Here is a 20,483-nt window from a genome sequence, read left to right on the forward strand (position 1 = left end):
AACTGTGCTCCTTGGTATTTACCCAACTAATTTGAAATTTTATGTCCCCACAAAAAACCTACATGTGAATGCTTACAGCAAGTTGTCTCAAGAGCAGCCAGACTCCCGAGATGTGCCTCAGTACTAAGTGAGCGAGCAGGGCATCCAGAGAGCAGTCCAGTATTCAGAGAGGGGAAGAAGTGTGTTATCATGACACAGAGAGGAGTGCTGAATGCACATTCCTCAAAGAAGTCAGTTCAAAATAGGGCTACGTAGAGTAGGAGTTCAACCATATGGCAGGAAAAAGGAGTATACAGGGGCTTCGGGGAAGGAAGCAGAGGCGGGGCACGGGGCTTTCCAAGACTGTGAAATGATTCTATATAACACAATCATGCTTACTTAACATTATGCACCTGCCAAAACTCATTCATCTTTAGAACACAAAAAGTGGATACTGTTGGGCTTGGACTCACAGGCTTCTAATCTCAAGCATACTTGGGAAGGTGAGGCAGGAGGATCTCAAGTTCAGGGTCTTCTGGGGTACTTAGTGACTATTTCAAAATAAAAAGGGTAGAAGGCTTGCCTAACCCATGTTAAGGACCAGGTTCAATCTCCAGTAGTGAAAACAAAACACAATAAAATGAACACATACAAAATGAGAAAAGAGTGAACCTTAGTGTGTACAAATGAAACAATTATTTAGGAGGCCAGGGCAACCCCCAAATAGAATGTACACTGTGATAAAAAAATGTAATTGTATTATACATTTATGAAGTGGCTGACCCGGGGTCATTGCTGTGAGTTTGATGCTACCCTGCCTATAGAGTAGCACTCTGTCTAGACCCTCCCCCTCCAAAAAAAAAAAAAAAGAAACTAAAACATAAATCAGTCAATGTCCTGAAGAGAGGGAAGTAACACGTCACTTTGCAAATGAGAAGACTTTTAACACTGATGGCCAACAACCAACCTGTAATCTCTGTGCTCTTTGGGGGAAAGTTGTTTTCCTGGGCCTGTGAGTTAGCAATCCTGCAATGACTTTACGTGTACTTAAATAACTTAAAGAAGTATTAGTTAAACAACTCAATTAAGTGAATAGCAGATGGTGGGAGTCAGGTTTCAGTTGCAGTGGGAGTTTACAGGTAACCAAGGAAAAGAAGTTTGAATGATCTATGGGGTGATGTATTAAAAATCAGCATGAACTCATTAAGCATAAATATATTCTATGTAGAAATAGTCACACTTACACATAAGTGCACAGGTTAATATGCACACATGCATTTCCTTGTTCTATCCAAATGAAAAGATGGAGAAGCAGTGCAATTCCAGTGAGAATGAGCAGATCCAGTGGCCGGGTGTTAGGGGTTGGTTTCTAATGCTATTCTTCACTCAATGGAACCTGACTATTTTTTGAGAATTGGCTAATTCCAGGACTGGAGAAGGAAACAGACAATATGCACTTAGAATGTAGCGTCATGCCAGAAAGCAAAGACATGCTTCAGATAAAAATCCACATCGATAGGGGCATGCCAAAGGGACACAGAAGTTCCCAGAATAAGCTCCCAGTGTTTACAAGGCAAACAATTGCAGCTACAAAATAAAGCAGTACTCATCGGTGAACCCAAACTTGGATAAGTGACAAAATAAATGAGTACTGACTTCAGAAGTTACTTCTAAAGAAGAAATCCGAATCAGTTACATAAGTACTCTATCCTCAAGGTAGGATAGCATAAATGCTCACTTCATAAGTGTGGGCGTATATAGGAGCTTCTAATAAGTACTGGGGTGGGGTTGGTTTTACAGTGGAAACGCCTGACAAATCTTACCTTTGACAGGTGAACTCATGATGAAAGGATACATGGCCTTGGTATGATATGATGAGGGGGACAGTTGACCTTGGCTGTCTTTCTCTCCTACCCCAACATTTAACCACAGTCTAATGACAGACAAATCCCAGTAGCAAGACGTCAAAGAATGTCTATGAATCAGTCACCACCAAGAGAATCCAGGACACGATATCTGAATATAAGATGGTCCTGAGGATAGATTTCTGAAACACAAAACAGATACTAGGCAAAACCCAAGAAATTTGAATAAAGTATGGACTTTAGTTAATATCTTGCACTAATATTGGTTCATTGATTGTACCAAATGTCATAAGTTAACAGTGTTAGTAACAAAAGAAATCAATTCTAGGGCACATGAGAACTCTGCATTATCTTTCCAAGTTTTCTAAAAGCATGAGAATGTTCTAATAATCAGTCTACCTTCCTATCTATGCCCCAGGAAAGAAAATTCACCTAGTTATTCTAAGGATTTGGGGGCAGTAATTATCCCCTCAATGAGATTATGTACTTCTTCTTCCCAGAAGTCCTTCCTCCATTCAGTCTCTTGCAAATCTTCCATTATGTAGCACGGAGGCAAGAAAAGCATAACCTTGCTCTTTTGTTTGTTTTTCAAGACAGTTTCAGCCCTGGCTGTCCTGGAACTCACTCTGTAGAGCAGGCTGGCCTAAAACTCACAGAGATCTGCCTGTCTCTGCCTCCTGAGTGCTGGGATTAAAGGCATGTGCCACCATGGTCAGGCGGTTTTGCCTTTTTCTATCTTTCTGTCTCTTTTGGATACTAGCCAAAGCCTTGAATGCTTTCCAGACGCTCTGGGCTTCCTCACTATTTCTCTGAGAAGCCTCCTCCTCTTCTGCCTCTCAGCTGCTTGTAGACCCTGTACTGCTGGCTGGTGGTCTTCATCACTGAACCCACCTGCTTTCTTTAAACACCACTCCTCTTCCTGGCAGCTTACCTGGCTCACTGTTTTTCTCTTAAACTCTAATAACATTGCCATTAACTGTCAAAAAAGGTCAAAGAACCAATTTGATTTTAGAAAAATACCACTTTTCAAAAGACAGACTAAAGGGACACTAATGAGTGCTAATCTATGAACCTTGGGGAAGCAGCTATAAAAGCTATTTGAGAGAGGTGTGGAGAAATTGGAATAGAAAATGGTTCGTTATTGGGTTGGGGATTTAGCTCAGTGGTAGAGCGCTTGCCTAGCAAGCACAAGGCCCTGGGTTCGATTCTTAGCTCCAAAGAAAAAAGAAAAAAAGAAAATGGTTCGTTCTTGTTTAGTTATGAGAGTGGCATCGAGATCATATGGAGAAATAAGCAACAGTGGCAAGAAAATTAGGAATGATGGCTCTAAATGGAGAATCTCAAGGCTCATCACTCTCTTCTTTCACAGTTCACAAAACAAAGAGACAGGGAAAGTATTAGTATGGTTTTAGATATGGGCAAAATGATAACTAGAGGTTATCTAGGAAAATAAGCATGTAAAGATAATTAGGGAAAATACTCAGAATGAATAGTAAAGTTTGGACTAGAGATGCCAAATATGAGAATATAGAGCTGGGGACATTGACCAGCGAGGTAGAGCACTTATCTATTATGCTCAAGGATTTGGGCTAGACTCCCAGGACAACAAAAAGGAAAAAAAAAAAAAAGAAAGAAAGAAAGGAAATATATAGCAATTTAAAATAATTAGAATTTTTTGTGTGGTTTTTATCCCTCCAGAGACTGCAGAGTCCAGTAACAGATCTGTGGACATTCAATGTATGAGGATGGCTCTTCCAATCAATGTGGGAGAAAATAACAAATGGGGTTGGGATAACCAGTTAGCTACTTGGAGAAAAAGTATTTCTATTACCTAAATAAATTCCAAATGAACAAAAGATTTAAAGCATAAAAGCAAACAAACAAAACTCCTTGAGCAAGTTTTGGTGAGACACACCTGTAATCTGAGCACTTTGGAAACTGAGGCAGGATTGTGGTTAGTTATAGGCCAGCCTGAGCTACATGATGCGTACAGATCAGCAAATACAACATAGAAAGATCTTATCTCAAAAAACAGACATGGGTACTGGAGAGATGGCTCAGAGGTTAAGAGCACTGCTTGCTCTTCCAGAGGTCCTGAGTTCAATTCCCAGCAACCACATGGTGGTTCACAACCATCTGTAATGAGATTTGGTGCCCTCTTCTGGCCTGCAGGGATATGTGCAGACAGAACACTGTATACATAATAAATAAATCTTAAAAAAAAAACAGACAAACAAAACCCCTTTAAAGTGCTAGAGAAGTATATTCAATTTATTTATTTATTTATGTATTTATTTTGGTTTTTTGAGACAGGGTTTCTTTGTGTAGCTTTGCGCCTTTCCTGGAACTCACTTGGTAGCCCAGGCTGGCCTTGAACTCACAGAGATCTGCCTGCCTCTGCCTCTCCAGTGCTGGGATTAAAGGCGTGCACCACTACCGCCCGGCAATTCATTTATTCTTAAATGTAAAGGCCTTTCTAGGCAAAGCAAATTCCTAGCAGCCAAAATACTGATAACACTAACTATGAAAACAAACAAAATTCAGGAAGACATAACTAAACAATTTTCTTAACTTATAAAAAGCTCAACTGAAAACAGAACACGACCACACACACAGTTCACTGAAAACCAAGAGATGAGAAAATGTGTTCCATTTCTTCCATTAAAATACATCAAACTGGCGGTGCGGTGGGCACACCTTTAATCCCAGCACTTGGAAGACAGAGGCAGCAGATCTCTGTGAGTTCCAGGCCAGTTTGGTCTACAGAGTGAGATCCAGGACAGCCAGAGCTGTTACACAGAGAAACTGAGTCTCAAAAAATCAAATAAAAAATAAAAATTTAAAACAATGCATTAAATCTTCATTAAAATATAAGATTCTAATAATTAACTTTCAGAAGATGAAACCAAAAACCAATTCATATCCAGTATTGGCATGGATCCAGTAAACATTTCCTCTCATACATTGTATGTGGAAGGACACTGGACCATGATGTCTGAAGGCCAATTTGATAGTAGCTACTGACCTGAAAATGAAAAGCATCCTTTGATCCAGGAATTCTATGGTAGCAATGAACCCTGTGGGCCTAATCTCATTAAATGCATGTATATATTTACTCTAATACTGGAAACAATCTAAAAATTCACCAGTTTGAAATATTAGTTGAAAAAATAACGAGGTGTTTCTGTACATATTGACACAGAAAGTTCTTATAAAACACAAGAAATGAAACAAACAACAGAAAAGCATAAACTGTCTAATTCCACTAATGTAAAATAATGAAGTATATGTTGGGTGGCAATTAGAGCTGGTTACCTCTGGAAACATACATATTAGAGAGGGAAGAAAAAGTAATAGTTTTTCAAAACACAGGGGACAAGTCTATTTATAAATTACACGATAAACAAACATAACACACAAATGTGACAAATGCACATTTCTAGCCATCTAGCTACTCTGAGAATACTGTTATTTAATAAGTTTTTCATCATTCTAAAGCTGGCTTCGCTAACAAGGGGCTAATTTTTGTAATTTAAAAATTTTCATACAATATATTTTGTTTGTATTCCTAAATTTTTTTACTTTCTGTGTTACCTGGTCTTTTATTCCATGTACATATATTGTATTTCCCTTTCCTTCTTAAAAAAAAAAAAACACACTTTGTCAGGTTATTTTGAAATATCCTACATGGACTTCCAAGTTACTGTAGGTAACTGGCAAGTTTTATATATGGGACTTGCCCTTAGATTTTCATTAAACTTTTGATTTTTCTCTGGTATTCCAATCATGGTTGTTTTGTGTGTGTGTGTTGGGGGGGGTCGGGGGCAGGATCTCACTACTCAGCTCTGGCCAGCTTCGTAGATCAGTATTAAAGGTGTGTGCTGCCATACCCAGATCAATCCAGGTTTTTTGACTATCATTTTAACTGTATGCCGTATTTGTGATGCAGTGATTACATGTTGCTGCTCAAGGACCACCTCCTGTACCCTGCAGGGCACTTGATTATCTAGAAGTGCTATTATACATTATGAGTGCAAAAGTGCATTAAGACTTTACATATACAGGGGCATGGTGGTGCACAGCTGGAACCTCAGCACTTGGGAGGCAGGTGTAGGACACTTAGGAATTCAAGTCCAGCCTTGATTATATAGGTAGTTTGAGGCCAGTAAGGGATAAATAAATGAAACATCATTTCAAATATGTATGTAACAATAATTAAGGAAAAAGAAGCTGTGAATTTGAAAGATAGTGAGGGCTACATGGAAGGGGTTGGAAGGAGTAAAGGAAAGGGAAAATTATGTAATTATATTATAATCTCAAAAACTAAAAAAAATTTTAAAGAAAGACTTTACATATATAATTAAAGTACGCATTCAGAAAACAGCATCATACTAAAAAAAATACAAAAAACCCACTACCAAGACCAAGGTGAGACAGTCACTTATTTATTGGACAGGGCAAGGTCATTTAAAGAGAGGAAACATATCTAAAAATGGGTTTATTGGTGTTACAGGCATCAAGGCTCACAAACAACAACAGTATTCAATACATCATGGAAACAGGTCACGTACAGCCAGGAAGATGCTGTCATGTCACTCAAAAGTATGCCACAAGTGCTTAGGAAGCAATCATTAGGGAGTAACTGTGCATACTTGTCACCAATTCACAATCTTTATTCCCTGCAGCTGAGCTATTAGCCCATAGGATTTGGCTAGTTCCCTGGTTATGAAGTGTGTTCCTGTGTTCTGGAGAACTTTGATTGTATGTCTCCTACTTTTTAATGTCACTGAAATCATGTCAGTATAGGCTTACCTAGCTAGCACTAGCTCACATCACTGTTTTTTAACTACCCTAGGCAGTAATGGACTATCGCACAGTATTGTAAATAATATTCTGTACTGAACACACTTAGCACTGTTACAATGCACCCATATCTTATTTAGTTTTATAGTACCATATTTCAAGAAGATAGCAGAAATTCAATGAAGTCGATTTAAAAAAAAATTGGGGGATGTTTACCTGGCCTGAGGTATACAAGCTGTCCGCAAAGGTGGACATATCTAAAATTTACTATGTCAATTATTTGCCAAAAATTTTAGCATTATTTTAGCAGGATTTTCTTGGCTGGGTAGGCAAGAATAGATTTTAATATCCATTATAGAAACTAAATAAATGTTAGAAGCAGTAGTACAGAATGGATGTTGGCTAGAAGGGAAACACTATTCTATGTACCAAGATTAACTGAATAGTCTGTCAGGTATTGGCTTTCCCTCTTTAAATCCATTTATCTATCAACTACTGTTTTTACTGTGATTCTGTGGATGAACCTAAGGCCTTGCACATGATAGCCAAACATTCTACCAGATCAACAATCCCAGCCCCCAACCACTTCCTTTCACTGTACTGGGCTCTGGGTTCTCAAGATGAGTGTTCACTCCACATAGAAAACCATATTTAGGAAACTGGTCACAATGACTAAATATTGCATGAATTCATTTTTAGTAAATGATCAGATTGTACATATGTAGACTATTAGGTCCCTAGGACCTAGGTGGGACACACCGAGAGGAAATCAGAGGTGACTACTAACGAATACAGGGCTTCTTTAGGGGTAGTAAAGTGGTCTAGATTTATCATGTAGCTGCACAATTTTGCAATTATATTAAAAGTTACTTACTTGTATGCTTTTAAATTTGTATAACTTCTTTAAAGGTAAGGTCTCATAGTGTATCTCAATCTGGCCTTGAATTTATGTGACAACTTTCCTGCCTTGGCCTCCTGAGTGTTAGGGTTACAGGCGTGAGCCGCATCTGGCAACTATGCCCTTTAAAAGAATGAGATTACAAAGCATGTAGATTAATTCTCAGTTAACCTCACTATGAGAACACATTAAGAAGGAAGACAGTCCCCAAAGAGAAGGAAACAAGAGGCTCTTCAATCAAGTACTAGTCAAGGAGTATGGAGAAAAGCCTGGTGTGCAGCATGCTTCTTGCATGCCATTCTGATTTCACTATCATCACATTAGTTCTTAGATTCACTTTTTCTGGGGGGTTGGAATTAAGACAAGGGTTCACTAAGATAGCCCAGATTTGCCCCAAACTTGTGATCCTGCTTCAGCCTCCTAAGTGCTAGGATTACATGCACATGCCACCACACCTTGCTTAACTTCACATTTTTAGACTGTTTCTAAATCACTGTAGGTGATCAGTAGATTTCTGAGTTGTTCTCATTAGAGAACAGAGTCAGTGTTACAAAGACTTGGAACAACAAAAGAATCACAATCCAGTGCCAAGGGGTTGGGATGTAGCTCAGTTTGTAGAGTGCTTGCTTGACATGCATAAGGCCCTGGGTTCAATCCCCAGGACCCAGAAAACCAGGTATAGTGGCAGCACCTATAATCTTAGCACTGAGGAGGTGGAGGCATAAGGATCATCCTTGGCTACATAGTGAGGTTGAGGCTAGCTCAGGTTATATGAAATCCTCTTTACAAAAAAACAACAAAAACAAAAACAAATCAATGACAAAATCTTGTCCTTTGAAGCTGTGCATTACCAGGTAGAAAGGCTGAAGTTCTTTCCTAATGAAAAAAATGCCACCAAGTGTGAGAGCATTTGGATAGCAAGACTCTGCCTGAAACAAACATCAAACAAATAAAAAAGCTTCAGGTGGATTTCCTATCAAAATCGGCAGAGTTATTCCCTTTATACCTATATAATTTAACAAAATTAATGTGTTGATGCTTGTGGAAAGCAATAGTCTCTATGAAGTAATGTTGAGCTTCTTAGTTTCCTAGCTAAAAATGTTCCTCCAATTTTCCTAAGAGTAAAATGACTGTTTCTGAAAAACATTCAATGCTGTATCCTTATGCTCACCTTCAGCACCATAGTGAAGATGGAAAACTCCAAGCCAGCTCACAATCAGAAGCTACAAAGCAACTTCTTAAATGACCTTAATTTTCTAAGAGAATTAAAATAGATTAGCTCCAAATATTTAGAACATATTTGGCCCAATTTCTTTGCATATGCCTTTACATTAATTGAGACATTTCATTATTTTCACTAATTACCAGTTTAGTATGAAATAAATAAGTCAACAGACTTTGAATGAGTGAAACTGGCGAATCAGTTTTCCTCAATCAATACTATTCTACACAGGCAAGATAATGAAGTCACAAATTGTCTTTTTGGTCTACTTTCAACTAGTCTTACATTCTATAATCAGTGAGGATTTTACAACAAAACAGCAGGAGTTACAGCAAGATGAACTGTTAAATATATATGTTATGATAGAATTTCTGACACAAAAAATTGCTCACTGCACACAGAATCTCAGAAGTGATGAAACAAGACAGCTAATGGTAGAAGGTAGCTGGGAATAGGGTCTGGAGAGAAACCATTGATAAAGTAAAAACTGGCAAGTATCTGTAAAAGCAGAGTCACTCTTTAGGGGACCTAAGAAAAACCGCAAAGTCACCATTTTGGTCTTCTTAGAGAAGTTGGTCTAATAAGAATTAAAGACCATTTGACTCTTGTGCTGCAAAATGCAGGTGTTACATGGTATTTTCAGGACTCCTAAAACCTGTAGTGCAAAAGAAAAGAAATCTACGAAAATAAATAATCACAAAAATCCCAACATTTTTCTGGGAAATGTGTTCAAAACAGTGACTTTTACAAAACATGGGAATTGTTTCAAATGAAAAAAAAAAAAAAAAAAAAAAAAAAAAAACCTCTATACGAAACTTCAAAGACTCATTTCACAGATAACTTATACACCATTTGATTTTAACAATGTACAAACAAGGGCCATAGAGTATTGTAATTAGCTCTGAAATAGCAATATAAATACTGATGTTGGGGGGAGTGTTTGACACCCCAAACTCCAATACTCAATTCTGTGTCTGTCCTGTTCTTTAATTTGTAAAAAGCTTAACGGCGCAGTGAGTCAAACTTTCGTAACTTCAATGATGTGTTAGAGGACAATGCATCGAGGTTTGAAGAATTTGTTGCATCCGAAGGCCGGAACAGTACTCGGCCACGATGATTAAACACATAAAAAGATGGGTGATTCCTTAAGGTATCAAATGTCCTTAAAAAGAAAAAAAAGCACCAATTTTAGATAAACCTTTATAAAAGCACATTTGGAAAATAAGCAGGCTTCTAATTATGAATTTGCTGTGAATTATATTTTAAATAGGAATAAATCTGAGATTAGACTACAAATGGTAATCATACTATATTGCATATTTTTACTCTACAAAGACTGTAAGAAACTTGGAAATGACCATAAAGTTCGCAGATTTTTTTCTTCTTCAGCCATTCCTTCCTTCCAGGATGCCTATCAATAGTAACAACTACTAGATGAACTTCAGTCATCTCTGTAAATTTAACAGTAGCTTATGATAAATCATCTTTCAAATGCTAGCACACAGACCATACCTCTGATTATTCTCCTTTGGCCCTAATCCATAGACATTGCAAGATTTGTTTTTCAAGCACAGTGAAAAATTCCTTTTGGCCTTCTATATGTACTGTTGGCCAAATCCAACTATTCTGCTGCCCCTACTTGATGCCATTTGGTTTGGCTCTTTTCTTTCCTGGCCTCTTGCCTGAGATCCTTCAAAGACTCTTCCACTGAGATCTGTATCATCTAAAAAAGTCCATAAATGTCCTGAGATATGAGCTTTTAGTGTTTGCTTTTAAATATTATTTTCCTGAAAAGAACCAGAGAATCTTCCCTTTACGGAAAAAAAATCTCAAAGTTAGCCCCACTTAACCACCCAAATGGAAATGGGGGGGAGGACTGGAGAGGTAGCTCAAGGGTTAAGAATGTATACTGTTCCTACAGAGCACCAGGGTTTTGTTCTCAGCATCCATGCTGGGCGGGTGGCTCATAGGTGCCTTTAACTCCAGTTCCAGATGCATCCAATTCTCTCTGGCCTCCACAGGCACCTGCATGCCCATAAACTCATGTAGCCACATATAAACAAATACAAAATAATCTTAAAATAAATTGAAATAATGAAGTAAATGGGGGGGTAACTTTCTCCAGTGTACAGATATTTACTGAAAATATTGTAAAGGGCTATTTTTCTAGATAAAGAAGGTAGGGAAACCCCAGAAATGGAATTGAACAAACTGAAGTAAAAATATGAGGCAGGCAAGCAAACAGAAAACAGGAGAAACATGCAGAATAATGATGGTATTAATCCAGAAAAATAGAAAAAGGGCTGAGGGCATTCCTTGACAGAGGAAACAGAAAAGTCAGTTATTCTTCCAAATGCCAAGCTGGGACAAGAGAATAAAAGAAAAAGAAGGAAGGGACCTAGTTAATGCTTCTGAGCTATTATCTTTCTATGTACCTATTTCCATCTATCACATTCTAACCAACCAGTGATTTTAGGCCACTAGTCGGAACCACAATCTCACACCTTGTTTTTACTTTTCTCCTCTTACGGTTTTGTTTTGAAGCAGGGTCTTCCTATTTAACCCAGACTTTCTTCGAACTCCCAATCCTCTGTTTCATCCTTGAGAGTGCTGGGCTTACAGGCATGTGCCCCTATACCTGGCTTTCAACTTCGACTTGTCCTATGACACTAAATACTGACTTAGTACTTTTGCCTCATTACTCTTACAAACTACATAATCAAAAGATAAAAATGAAACCAACTTTTGTGTAGCTGAAATCACGCTGTAAATCATGTTCAGAAAACAAATATCTCTGAAGTTAAATGCTTCTGGAAAGGAACTTACTTATTCTTTAATTCTGAAGTGGCATCCATGTCTTTGAACTCCCCTGCGATATGAACTATGCCATAACAGGTAACTGCAAAGGCCAGAAGTGTCTGAAGAACTATCTGTGAGTATAAAGATGCAGATTAACAAATAGCATATAAACACTATTTGAAAAATTGACAATCTGCTTCCCCTACCCCCACCCCCAACTGTGCAAGTTCTAACAAGCATTCATTCCTCAGTGCCACTCGCCAACGAGTCGCTTCTTGAAATGATTTACACTCAGACACAATAAAATCTCTTAAGTACAATAACACTTTTGATGCTTTAGGAAATGAACTTAGCAACATGCTCAGAGGAGCAAAGTCACCAAGTACTAACTGGTACCAAGCCACTTAGAACTCAAGTACCAAATAGTGTCTGCTTCCAAGAGCAACTAAAACTCTTTTTTGTTATTTCAGTACTGGTTAGTATCTGAAAGGGCGCAAAGCATATGAGCAGAGTATAAAGAAAAGCAATAAAAAGGTATCACATATCCGCCAACCAACTAAACTTTCAATCCTTCCCCTTGTCATTTTGAAACAGGGTCTCATCACATATGCCGAGTTGGCATTAAACTCACAATCCTCCTGCATTAGCTTTTGCAGATGCAGCAATTACAGGTATATACCACCAAACCTGACTTCTCAGAACCTTCCAAGTCCTTGTCCCATTATTTCCTTTCTTTCCTTCTTAAAGTTAACTATTGTACTTAACTGTGTATTAATCAGTTCCTTGCTGTTCTTGACAATTTTCCTTCTGCTTTTGAACAATTATAGAACCTCTAAAACACATTATGGTTTACTTTTACTCATTTCGAATCTCATTTAAATGCACTCAAATACATTCTTTTGAGTCCAGCTGTCTTCCCTCAACAGTCTTTGTGAGATGCATCCCCACAGCAGCAGTCTATTCTTTTCATTGTGTTTAGCACTTAACATATGAAAACACCATGATTTATTTCATTATTGCTGGGAATGTGGGATGTTTCCTGTTATTTTTATAAGGCCAACATAAATATTTCTACATGTCTCCTGGTACACAGGAATGGAAATTCTGAGTACAGAGTACGTGTGTGTTCAGATTTATTACATAACACCAAACTGCTTTCCAAACAGGTTGGGCAAGCAACAATGCTTAATTTAATGTTTGAAATTAACCAACATGGGACTATGGGCCTCTTTTCTTAATTATGATTACATGAATTTTTAAAATTTGCCAACTGAGAAAGTTACTTTAAGTAGATATAAAAATGCATGTATGTTTGTATGCATCTACCAAAAAGGAAAGGTGAGAGGAGGGTAAGTTAACAGCCATATATACAATATCTTCAGTCAAAAACAGAGCCATAATTAGCCACAAGCTAGTACTGTCTCAATTAAAATCCAACAACATCTGAAATGTTACTTTACATTGCAACCACCAAAGAGATTGTCTTATTTTGTTGTTTTTTTTATAAGAGATTTTCTATTCATTTTACATACCAACCACAGATTCCCCTGTCCTCCCTCCTCCCACCCTCCAGCCCTCCCCCCCAACTCATCCTCCATTCCCATCTCCTCCAAGGCAAGGTCTCCCATGGGGAGTCAGCAGAGCCTGGTACATTCATTCAATTGGGGCAGGTCCAAGCCCCTCCTCCCTACACCAAGGCTGCGCAAAGTGTCCCACCATAGGCACTAGGCTCCAAAAAGCCGGCTCATGCACCAGGGATGGGTCCCATTCCCACTGCCTGGGGGCCCTCTAAACAGTTTAAGCTAAACTTGTTGTTTTTTAAAACAGGGTCTCAGCTCAATGTTGCTGAGGAAAACCCTGAACTTCTGAGCCTCCTGTTTTCTACATTCTAAGTGCTAGGATTATAGGCGTGTGCCACCATGCCCAATTTATTAGGTATAGAGGATCAAACACAGGGATTTGTGTATGCCAGGCAAACACTGTACTGAATTTCATTTCTAGCCCCAAGGAGATTGTGTTTCATATAACACAGAAAGAATGTGGTAAATCAATGAATTGTCATGAAAATATGTCCCAGAAAAATGATGTCCAAGGAAAACTATAAAGTAGGTGTGGTGGCACATACTTGTAATCTCAGCACCCAGGAGTTAAGACAGCAGCAGAATCAAGGATTTCAAGGCCATTTTTTGCTATATACAATTTCAGTAGTAGCCTAGGCCACACAGCCTGTCTCCAAAACAAAACGAAAACCAAAGCTAGCTAACTCCAAGACTACATATATACTTAGTATTGGATAACGAATTTGGGGACTCTTCCCTGGTGAAGACTATTTCTCCTGTTCTCAGCATTCCTTATTATCTGTGCTTCTTTGTCTAGTGTTGAGGTCCCATGGTCATCCCTTCAATCATACACATACAAGTAACATGATAGGAACTGAGCAGTTGTATTTATATATTTAAGGACATATAGATATATACATATGTATGCAACACAAAGAAATAGAGGCCAGGTATTTGAGTGACATGGGAAGGGTTGGAGGGAGGAAAAGGGGAAATGATATAATTATATTTTATTTTCAAAAACAATTTTAAAGTACATATAAACATACAAAATGCTTTTATAAAGGATCTAGTTTCAACCTTAATTTTGTTGTTTGCTTCACATTTATTTACAGGGAGGAAACATAGGTGCCACAGTGTTAAGGGTTCAAGTCAGAGACTTGCAGAAGTTGGTTTTCTCCTACCATGTAGATTCCAGGGATTAAAGCCAGATCATCAGGCTTAACAGCAAGTGCTTTTACCCACTGAAACATCTTTACCACTGAGACATCTCACCAGTTCCCAAAAGCTGTTTCAATTAGGTAAAACAAAGTACATGTACCTAAGACAACAATGTGTATACATAGGAAAAATAGGAACAAGCCTAAACCCTGATAGCCTTTAAACTATTATGAGTAAATGTGAAATTGCCAGGGAATTGGATCAGTTCTGTTGCTGCTATTGTTTTAATTTTGTGTGATTAGTTTATATTTTTCACACCTATTGTTTAATTCTGTTACAAAGAACTATTTTTCTAAGTTTAAATCTAATAGTAACACTAAGTTATAAGTCAAGTGAGGACTAGGCATTAATTCTGGTTAAAAGGCACCTTCTTTAGTTTTTATCATTGATTCCTGTCTCTAAGTAAGTACTGTCAGCATTGCTTGTTTTTAAACTTCACTTTCCAAAGGAACTACTGGGCCAGTGAAATGGGTGAGTGGGTGAAGATGCTTGCCACCAAGCCTGATGACCTGAAAATTTTTTTCCCTTGGGACCCACATGGTGAAAGAGAATTGACTCCTGCTGATTGCCTTTTGACCTACACACTTGTGCCATAATAAAATATTTAAAAAGGTATTATTATAAAAACTTGAGACAAATAACAATTTTAAAGGCCATTTTATACTGTGGATACAAAAACTTCTAGAAAGGCCCCCTATTTCCTTCTTTAGTTTTTGTTGTTTTGATAAAGGGTCTTACTCTGTAGTCCAGGTTGACCTCAAACTCACAACAATCCTCATGCCTCAATCTCCAAAGTGCTGTGATTATAGCTGTGAGCCACCATGGCTGATAAAAAGTTCTAGTAGAAAATCTTTAAAGATTTCAAAATCTTTAGAATTTATAGAGTGATAAAAGCAGGTAACATCTGGGCAAGGTAACACAAGCCTTTAGTCCTAGTATTCAGGAGGCAGAGGCAGAAGCAGATAGATCTCTGTGAGTTTGAGACCAGCTAAGTCTACATAGCAAGTTTAAAGCCAGCGAGAGCTACACAGTGAGACTCTAGCTCAAAAAAAAGAAGCAGGTAACAGATGCTACATCATGCTTGAAAATGAAAAGAATAAAATAAAATAACATAAAAATTACCACAAGCAAAGTGGTTGATTTTTAAATACGTATTTAATGGAATATAAATGACCAACTTACATCTATTGGTAGTGATTCATCTTCCTTTTCTGTTAGTCGCATATAAGAACGATCTATAAACCAGAAACATACCATTAAGGAAATTGTAGCTTGTTTTCCTTTAAGGAAAGCCTAATGCAAGAAAATCAATATACCAAAGAAGTGGCTGACTTACATGCTACATAAAGTAATGCTAATCCCAGATTCCTCAAAAACCTCTTCTAATGCAGTCAGCCTTATTTTTATGAATTAGTTTATGCTTGTCATGGCCTGTCTTTATAACCTTAACTGAGTGACAGATGGCCAAGTATGAAACTGAAATAACTAAGCATAATTTTTCATTCATTAATATAGAAAATCTAGAAATTCTCAAACTTTATTTCACTAAGTGGTCAAAGAAGTCATAATTATTTAACAATCAATAGGGCTACAAACATCTTCAATGCTGAATGACCTTGCCATTGTACAGTGAAGCCAAAGTGAAAACTGGCATGGAAATGTTTCTCTTCAGTGTGGTGGTATAATTGTTGTTTCAGGACACCAATTTCTGTCCCTGCTACTACTTAATTCTGCTGCTGTCTTCACTTCAGGAGGCAGCAAGGGTCTGAAGGATCAGGATTTGGAAACTGGTAACCCTGAGTCATACATAGCACCAGCTCTTCTATTTACTATAATTTACTGTACCTCGCTTAAGACATCCTCAGCAACTCCAACATGTATTTCAGTTGTAGGGTGTTAAAATGTGAAAGTGAGCAGAGTGTTTCTTAGACTCACAGAGCTACAGAACCATTCAACTGAGTTTCCTCCATGGTAAAATGGGAATGTGAAAGTTAAACAGGATTTGTTTAGTGCATGATCGCTGCACTGCTATATTAAAGGTCACTATGCCAGAGATGAGCATGCTACAACACCATAGGATGCTATCTGATGCCACAATTTCACATGACACAACTAGTGTCAAAGGTAATGCCAGACTTTTGCCAGCATGAGCATTACAGAGATCTTGCTGCAGTTACAAATCCACAAGGCAGTCTAATCATGTGAAATATAAAATCCAAAATCTTAATTCTAGATTAAGTAGGACAATTCATACTTCAGAATATACTCTAGACTTAAAATACCCGAATTGTTTAAAGTGAACGCGGTATGACTCTGTTAAAAAGGTGTGTTTCAGACAGAGCATATTTGAATTTACAGAACTTATAATGGCAGGAGTAAAAATAAAACCAATCCAATATCAAAAGTAGTTTTGAATTAACCTTCTAATGTCCCACTTCTAGCTAGCTTTCTTGTTTGAATGAAGCACTTTAACACTAGCTAGGCATTTCTTCATTTTTTTAATGAGGACATTGGACATCAAGCAAGGGCCTTCTCTGCTCCATGACTGTATAATAGAGCCAAAGCTTACTTTGAAAATAACACAGTACTCCAGTGTATGCTAATCTCCTCCAGGACAGTGCTTCACAAACTAATGTGCATGCAAATCACCCAGGGACCTATTAAAACGAAGATCTGATTCAATAGGTCTGAGGTGGAGCCTGAGTGTCTACTAACAAGCTCCCAGGTGATGTCCATGACGCTGGCCTATTGACCACACTACGAGCAGCAAGGCTAAGACACTTTCTGCAGGTCCCACCAAATTACTACTCCCCATGAGCATTTATATATATATACACACACACATACACATCCCTTTGCATATCCATATTATTTTACTGTAATTATTTCTTGTAATTATTTCTCCACTAGCCTAAGAACTCCCTTATGGTATCGTGGAATCTCTAGCATCTAAAAGCAGAAGTAACTTCAATCATTGATCTGAGAAAAAATTTAAAACCCACCATATAGCACGTTATCTTCTGCCCAAGGTCACACAGATTTAACAGTTAAGCAAAATTTTAACGACCAACCCTTTAATGCTACCGGTCCACTGCTCTTTCCCGTGTCACACTGCCTCCCTGAGGCAAATGATCACTTAACTTCTCAGACTCTGCCTGGACAGCAGAGCGCCCAGGATGCTGTCGACCTGTCATGAAGCCACAAGCATGCAAAGTTCTCAATCCCACACTTTATGCTGGATCTGACATCTCGTGTCTTAAGTTCTGAGACAGACTCCTGCTCTGAACCCTTTCTCAAACATCAGCAACCTCTTTTAACCTTTCTGCAGTCTAGCTGTTCCACACCCCTCCAATTTTAAGCCTTCCACCGAGGACCCTGAACTGCCTTACTTAGTCACCCCAAACTATACGGTCTCTAACGGCTGTTCCTCCGACACTGGGTCCGACAGTTCCTCAGGGGAGCACCCACACACAGCCCTAGGTGTCCCACACGCGAGAAGTCCCTGTCCTTCATGCACTTACGCTGAGCAGCTGAAAAGGCAGCATGAGCTAGGGCAAAGAGGCCGACGCCTACAAGTCCTTTCCACAGCGATGGCGCCATGATTCGGAAGGAGCGGCAGCCCAACAAAAGGAGGCGAAGGGCGGTTGAGCTATTCCTCCTTTCACCGGCGGGCGTCCACGCGGCGCAGGAACATGACGTCACCAAAGACCTGGGCGCGAAGTGCCGGGTGGCGCAAAACTCAGTGAGTCTTGAGAATGAGGAAAAAGGAATGCTGGGAAGAAGGAGAAAGCGACACGGAAAAAGGTCCTCCGGGCCTCCTTCGAGTCTGCGCAGTGACACTTCTCTCTGAGGGGCGGAGCTGAGCCGAGGGCGTGAAAGACTAGGCCAAGCGTGGCCAATGGGGAGGCTCAGAAAAGTGCCAGCAAATAAGCGCTGGACTTGGAGAAGGGGCGGGACTTACGGAAAGGCCCAGGAGGAGAAGAGGGTGGGGCTGGTGGCAAAGGCTGTTGGTGCAAGATTCAGAATCCTAGCAGTTGGTATTTGTAAATTGGCTAGTTAGTTGATTTGGTTTTCTTTCGAACCCAAGTCCTCTGCTTTCATTAAGTCTTCCCTATGCTTCTGGCCTAGGACAACTGGTACTGAGGAAGGTTGTAAGGAAATGAGTGTGAGGAGGCAAATAAAGTGTGGAGAGTGATAACTTGGGGGGGAGGGCGGGGTTGCAGCCCTCAATGCTTGGCTTGCAGGAGACGCTCAGAAAAATTAATTTAGCTTCGTGCTTTTCTACTTTACCTTTCTTCGAGAAAAATCCACGCAAAAAGCATAGCGGAACTGTTTTGTCGTGAAGAATGCTAGCATGCATTAAGGAAAAAAATAAGTCAATAAAGGGATGTTTAAAACAATCTGACCAGGATCCAAATATAATCTCCTTTCTCCGTATTTTGTCTTCATCTCCTAAAATGTAGACATTCAAAAGTGAGGTCTTCCCTTGATCTCTTTTTGCTCTGCTCTCTGTTGACAAGCTCATTAATTCGTTTCCACTTCAGACCAGCATAGATACCACAGTGATTCCAAATCAACAACTGTGTCTCAAATACCGCTCCTTAGCTCCAGGTCAGCATTCCCAGCTACCCACTGCTGGATATTAATTTTCGTGTGAGTAGACCCTGTGGTACATGAAATCTATATGGCCAAACGTAATTCACCCCCTCAACTCTATACAAGTTACTTCAGTGGCACAGCTTTGTAAACTGCATATCACAAAATAAATGTAGGGGTTGGGGATTTAGCTCAGTGGTAGAGCTCTTGCCTAGCAAGTGCAAGGCCCTGGGTTCGGTCCTCAGCTCTGGAAAAAAAGGGGAGGGGGCTGGAGAGATGGCTCAGTGGTTTAGAGCACCAACTGTTCTTCCAGAGGTCCTGAGTTCAATTCCCAGCACCGACGTGGGGGCTCACAACCATTTGTAATGAGATCTGGCACCCTCTTCTGTGTACATAATAAATAAATCTTTAAAAAAAAAATGTAAAGTGTAATTACCGTTCTTTCCCATCAACCTCTAAAGAACTGTCATCTCACTCAGTTGATTCACCAGTACCTGTTTAGTGGTGCTCCTTATGCTTTTTAAATGTGAAGCTTCCCCACTTGTGATCTCCTTAATCTACTCAAATCAGAGTATATCACCTTCTAAACTCTATCATTTATTTGCCATGTTTGTTATGTTACTGTTGTTTGCTGCCTCTCTTATCATTCTGGAATGTGAGCTGCAAGAACACAGATTTCTCTGTGCATAGAACATTGAGTGCCAAATAGTAGAAACTGAATGCATATTTGTTGAATGAAGGATGAATAAATGTTGGGAAAGAACTGAGAGTGATTTTTATCACTGAAAAAATCTTTACAAAGATTCCTTCTAGTACTTTGAATTGGTTTTTTAAAAAATCCCTGTGATCTTTTGATATACTTGGGTTGCTTCACATCTGAAAAACTGGAAATTAAGACCTCCAAGAGCCAACAACATACTTCCTTAAACTTACCTGTATTGTTTTTGTTCTGGATCCCATTACTCAAAGATTATGTCAGTCATTACTGCTCTGTGGGCCCTCTCCACACAGTGCTTGATCAACATCAATTGCAATATCAAGTATTCCTTACAAAAGAAGAACTACCAATAAACATCACAATCAAAACAAACAAACAACTCATCACTGTTATAATTGGCAGGAAAATGGTTTGTTTTTTTTTCTCAATGCTTGGGATGTTGCAAGATAGAAAATACAGTTTTAAAACAGACCAAAGTTTTGTTTTAGCTTAGATAATGCCCATTAAAACTTTTCCAGGTGACCTAATAACAATTTATCTGAAGCAGAAAATTATTCAAAGGTTAGAGGGTTTTGAGAGGGAGAGAGGTGGGAAGGGGAGGGAGGAGACAGACTGACTCTCATTGTGTAGTCTCTGCGGGCCTCAGAATCATAATTGAAACTGTTGTGCCTTATCCACCTACCCAGTGCTGGGGTTGTTGGCATGTAACACCAAGAACACTTTCTTGAAGTCTCTGAGTTCTGGGTCACTTCTAAAAAAAAAAAAAAAAAGTTGTGGAGAAATTTGCCCACTGAGAAGTCTGGTATTTGTATAAGCAACAAGT

At 38.9% G+C, this 20,483-nt stretch overlaps 1 protein-coding gene across 1 annotated transcript; it reads right to left on the reverse strand.

Moving 5' to 3' along the window:
• Positions 1–9,574: 9,574 nt before the first annotated feature.
• Mmgt1 (membrane magnesium transporter 1) lies at positions 9,575–18,145 on the reverse strand. Its single transcript, XM_036175139.1, has 4 exons — positions 17,868–18,145; positions 15,529–15,581; positions 11,594–11,697; positions 9,575–9,929 (listed from the first exon to the last, which is right to left on the reverse strand). Exons 1-4 carry the CDS (start codon positions 17,944–17,946, stop codon positions 9,770–9,772), a joined length of 396 nt encoding a protein of 131 aa, XP_036031032.1. The 5' UTR covers positions 17,947–18,145; the 3' UTR covers positions 9,575–9,769.
• Between the last annotated feature and the right edge of the window lie 2,338 nt (positions 18,146–20,483).

Source organism: Onychomys torridus, chromosome X (assembly GCF_903995425.1).
Source record: "Onychomys torridus chromosome X, mOncTor1.1, whole genome shotgun sequence".
NCBI lineage: Eukaryota > Metazoa > Chordata > Mammalia > Rodentia > Cricetidae > Onychomys > Onychomys torridus.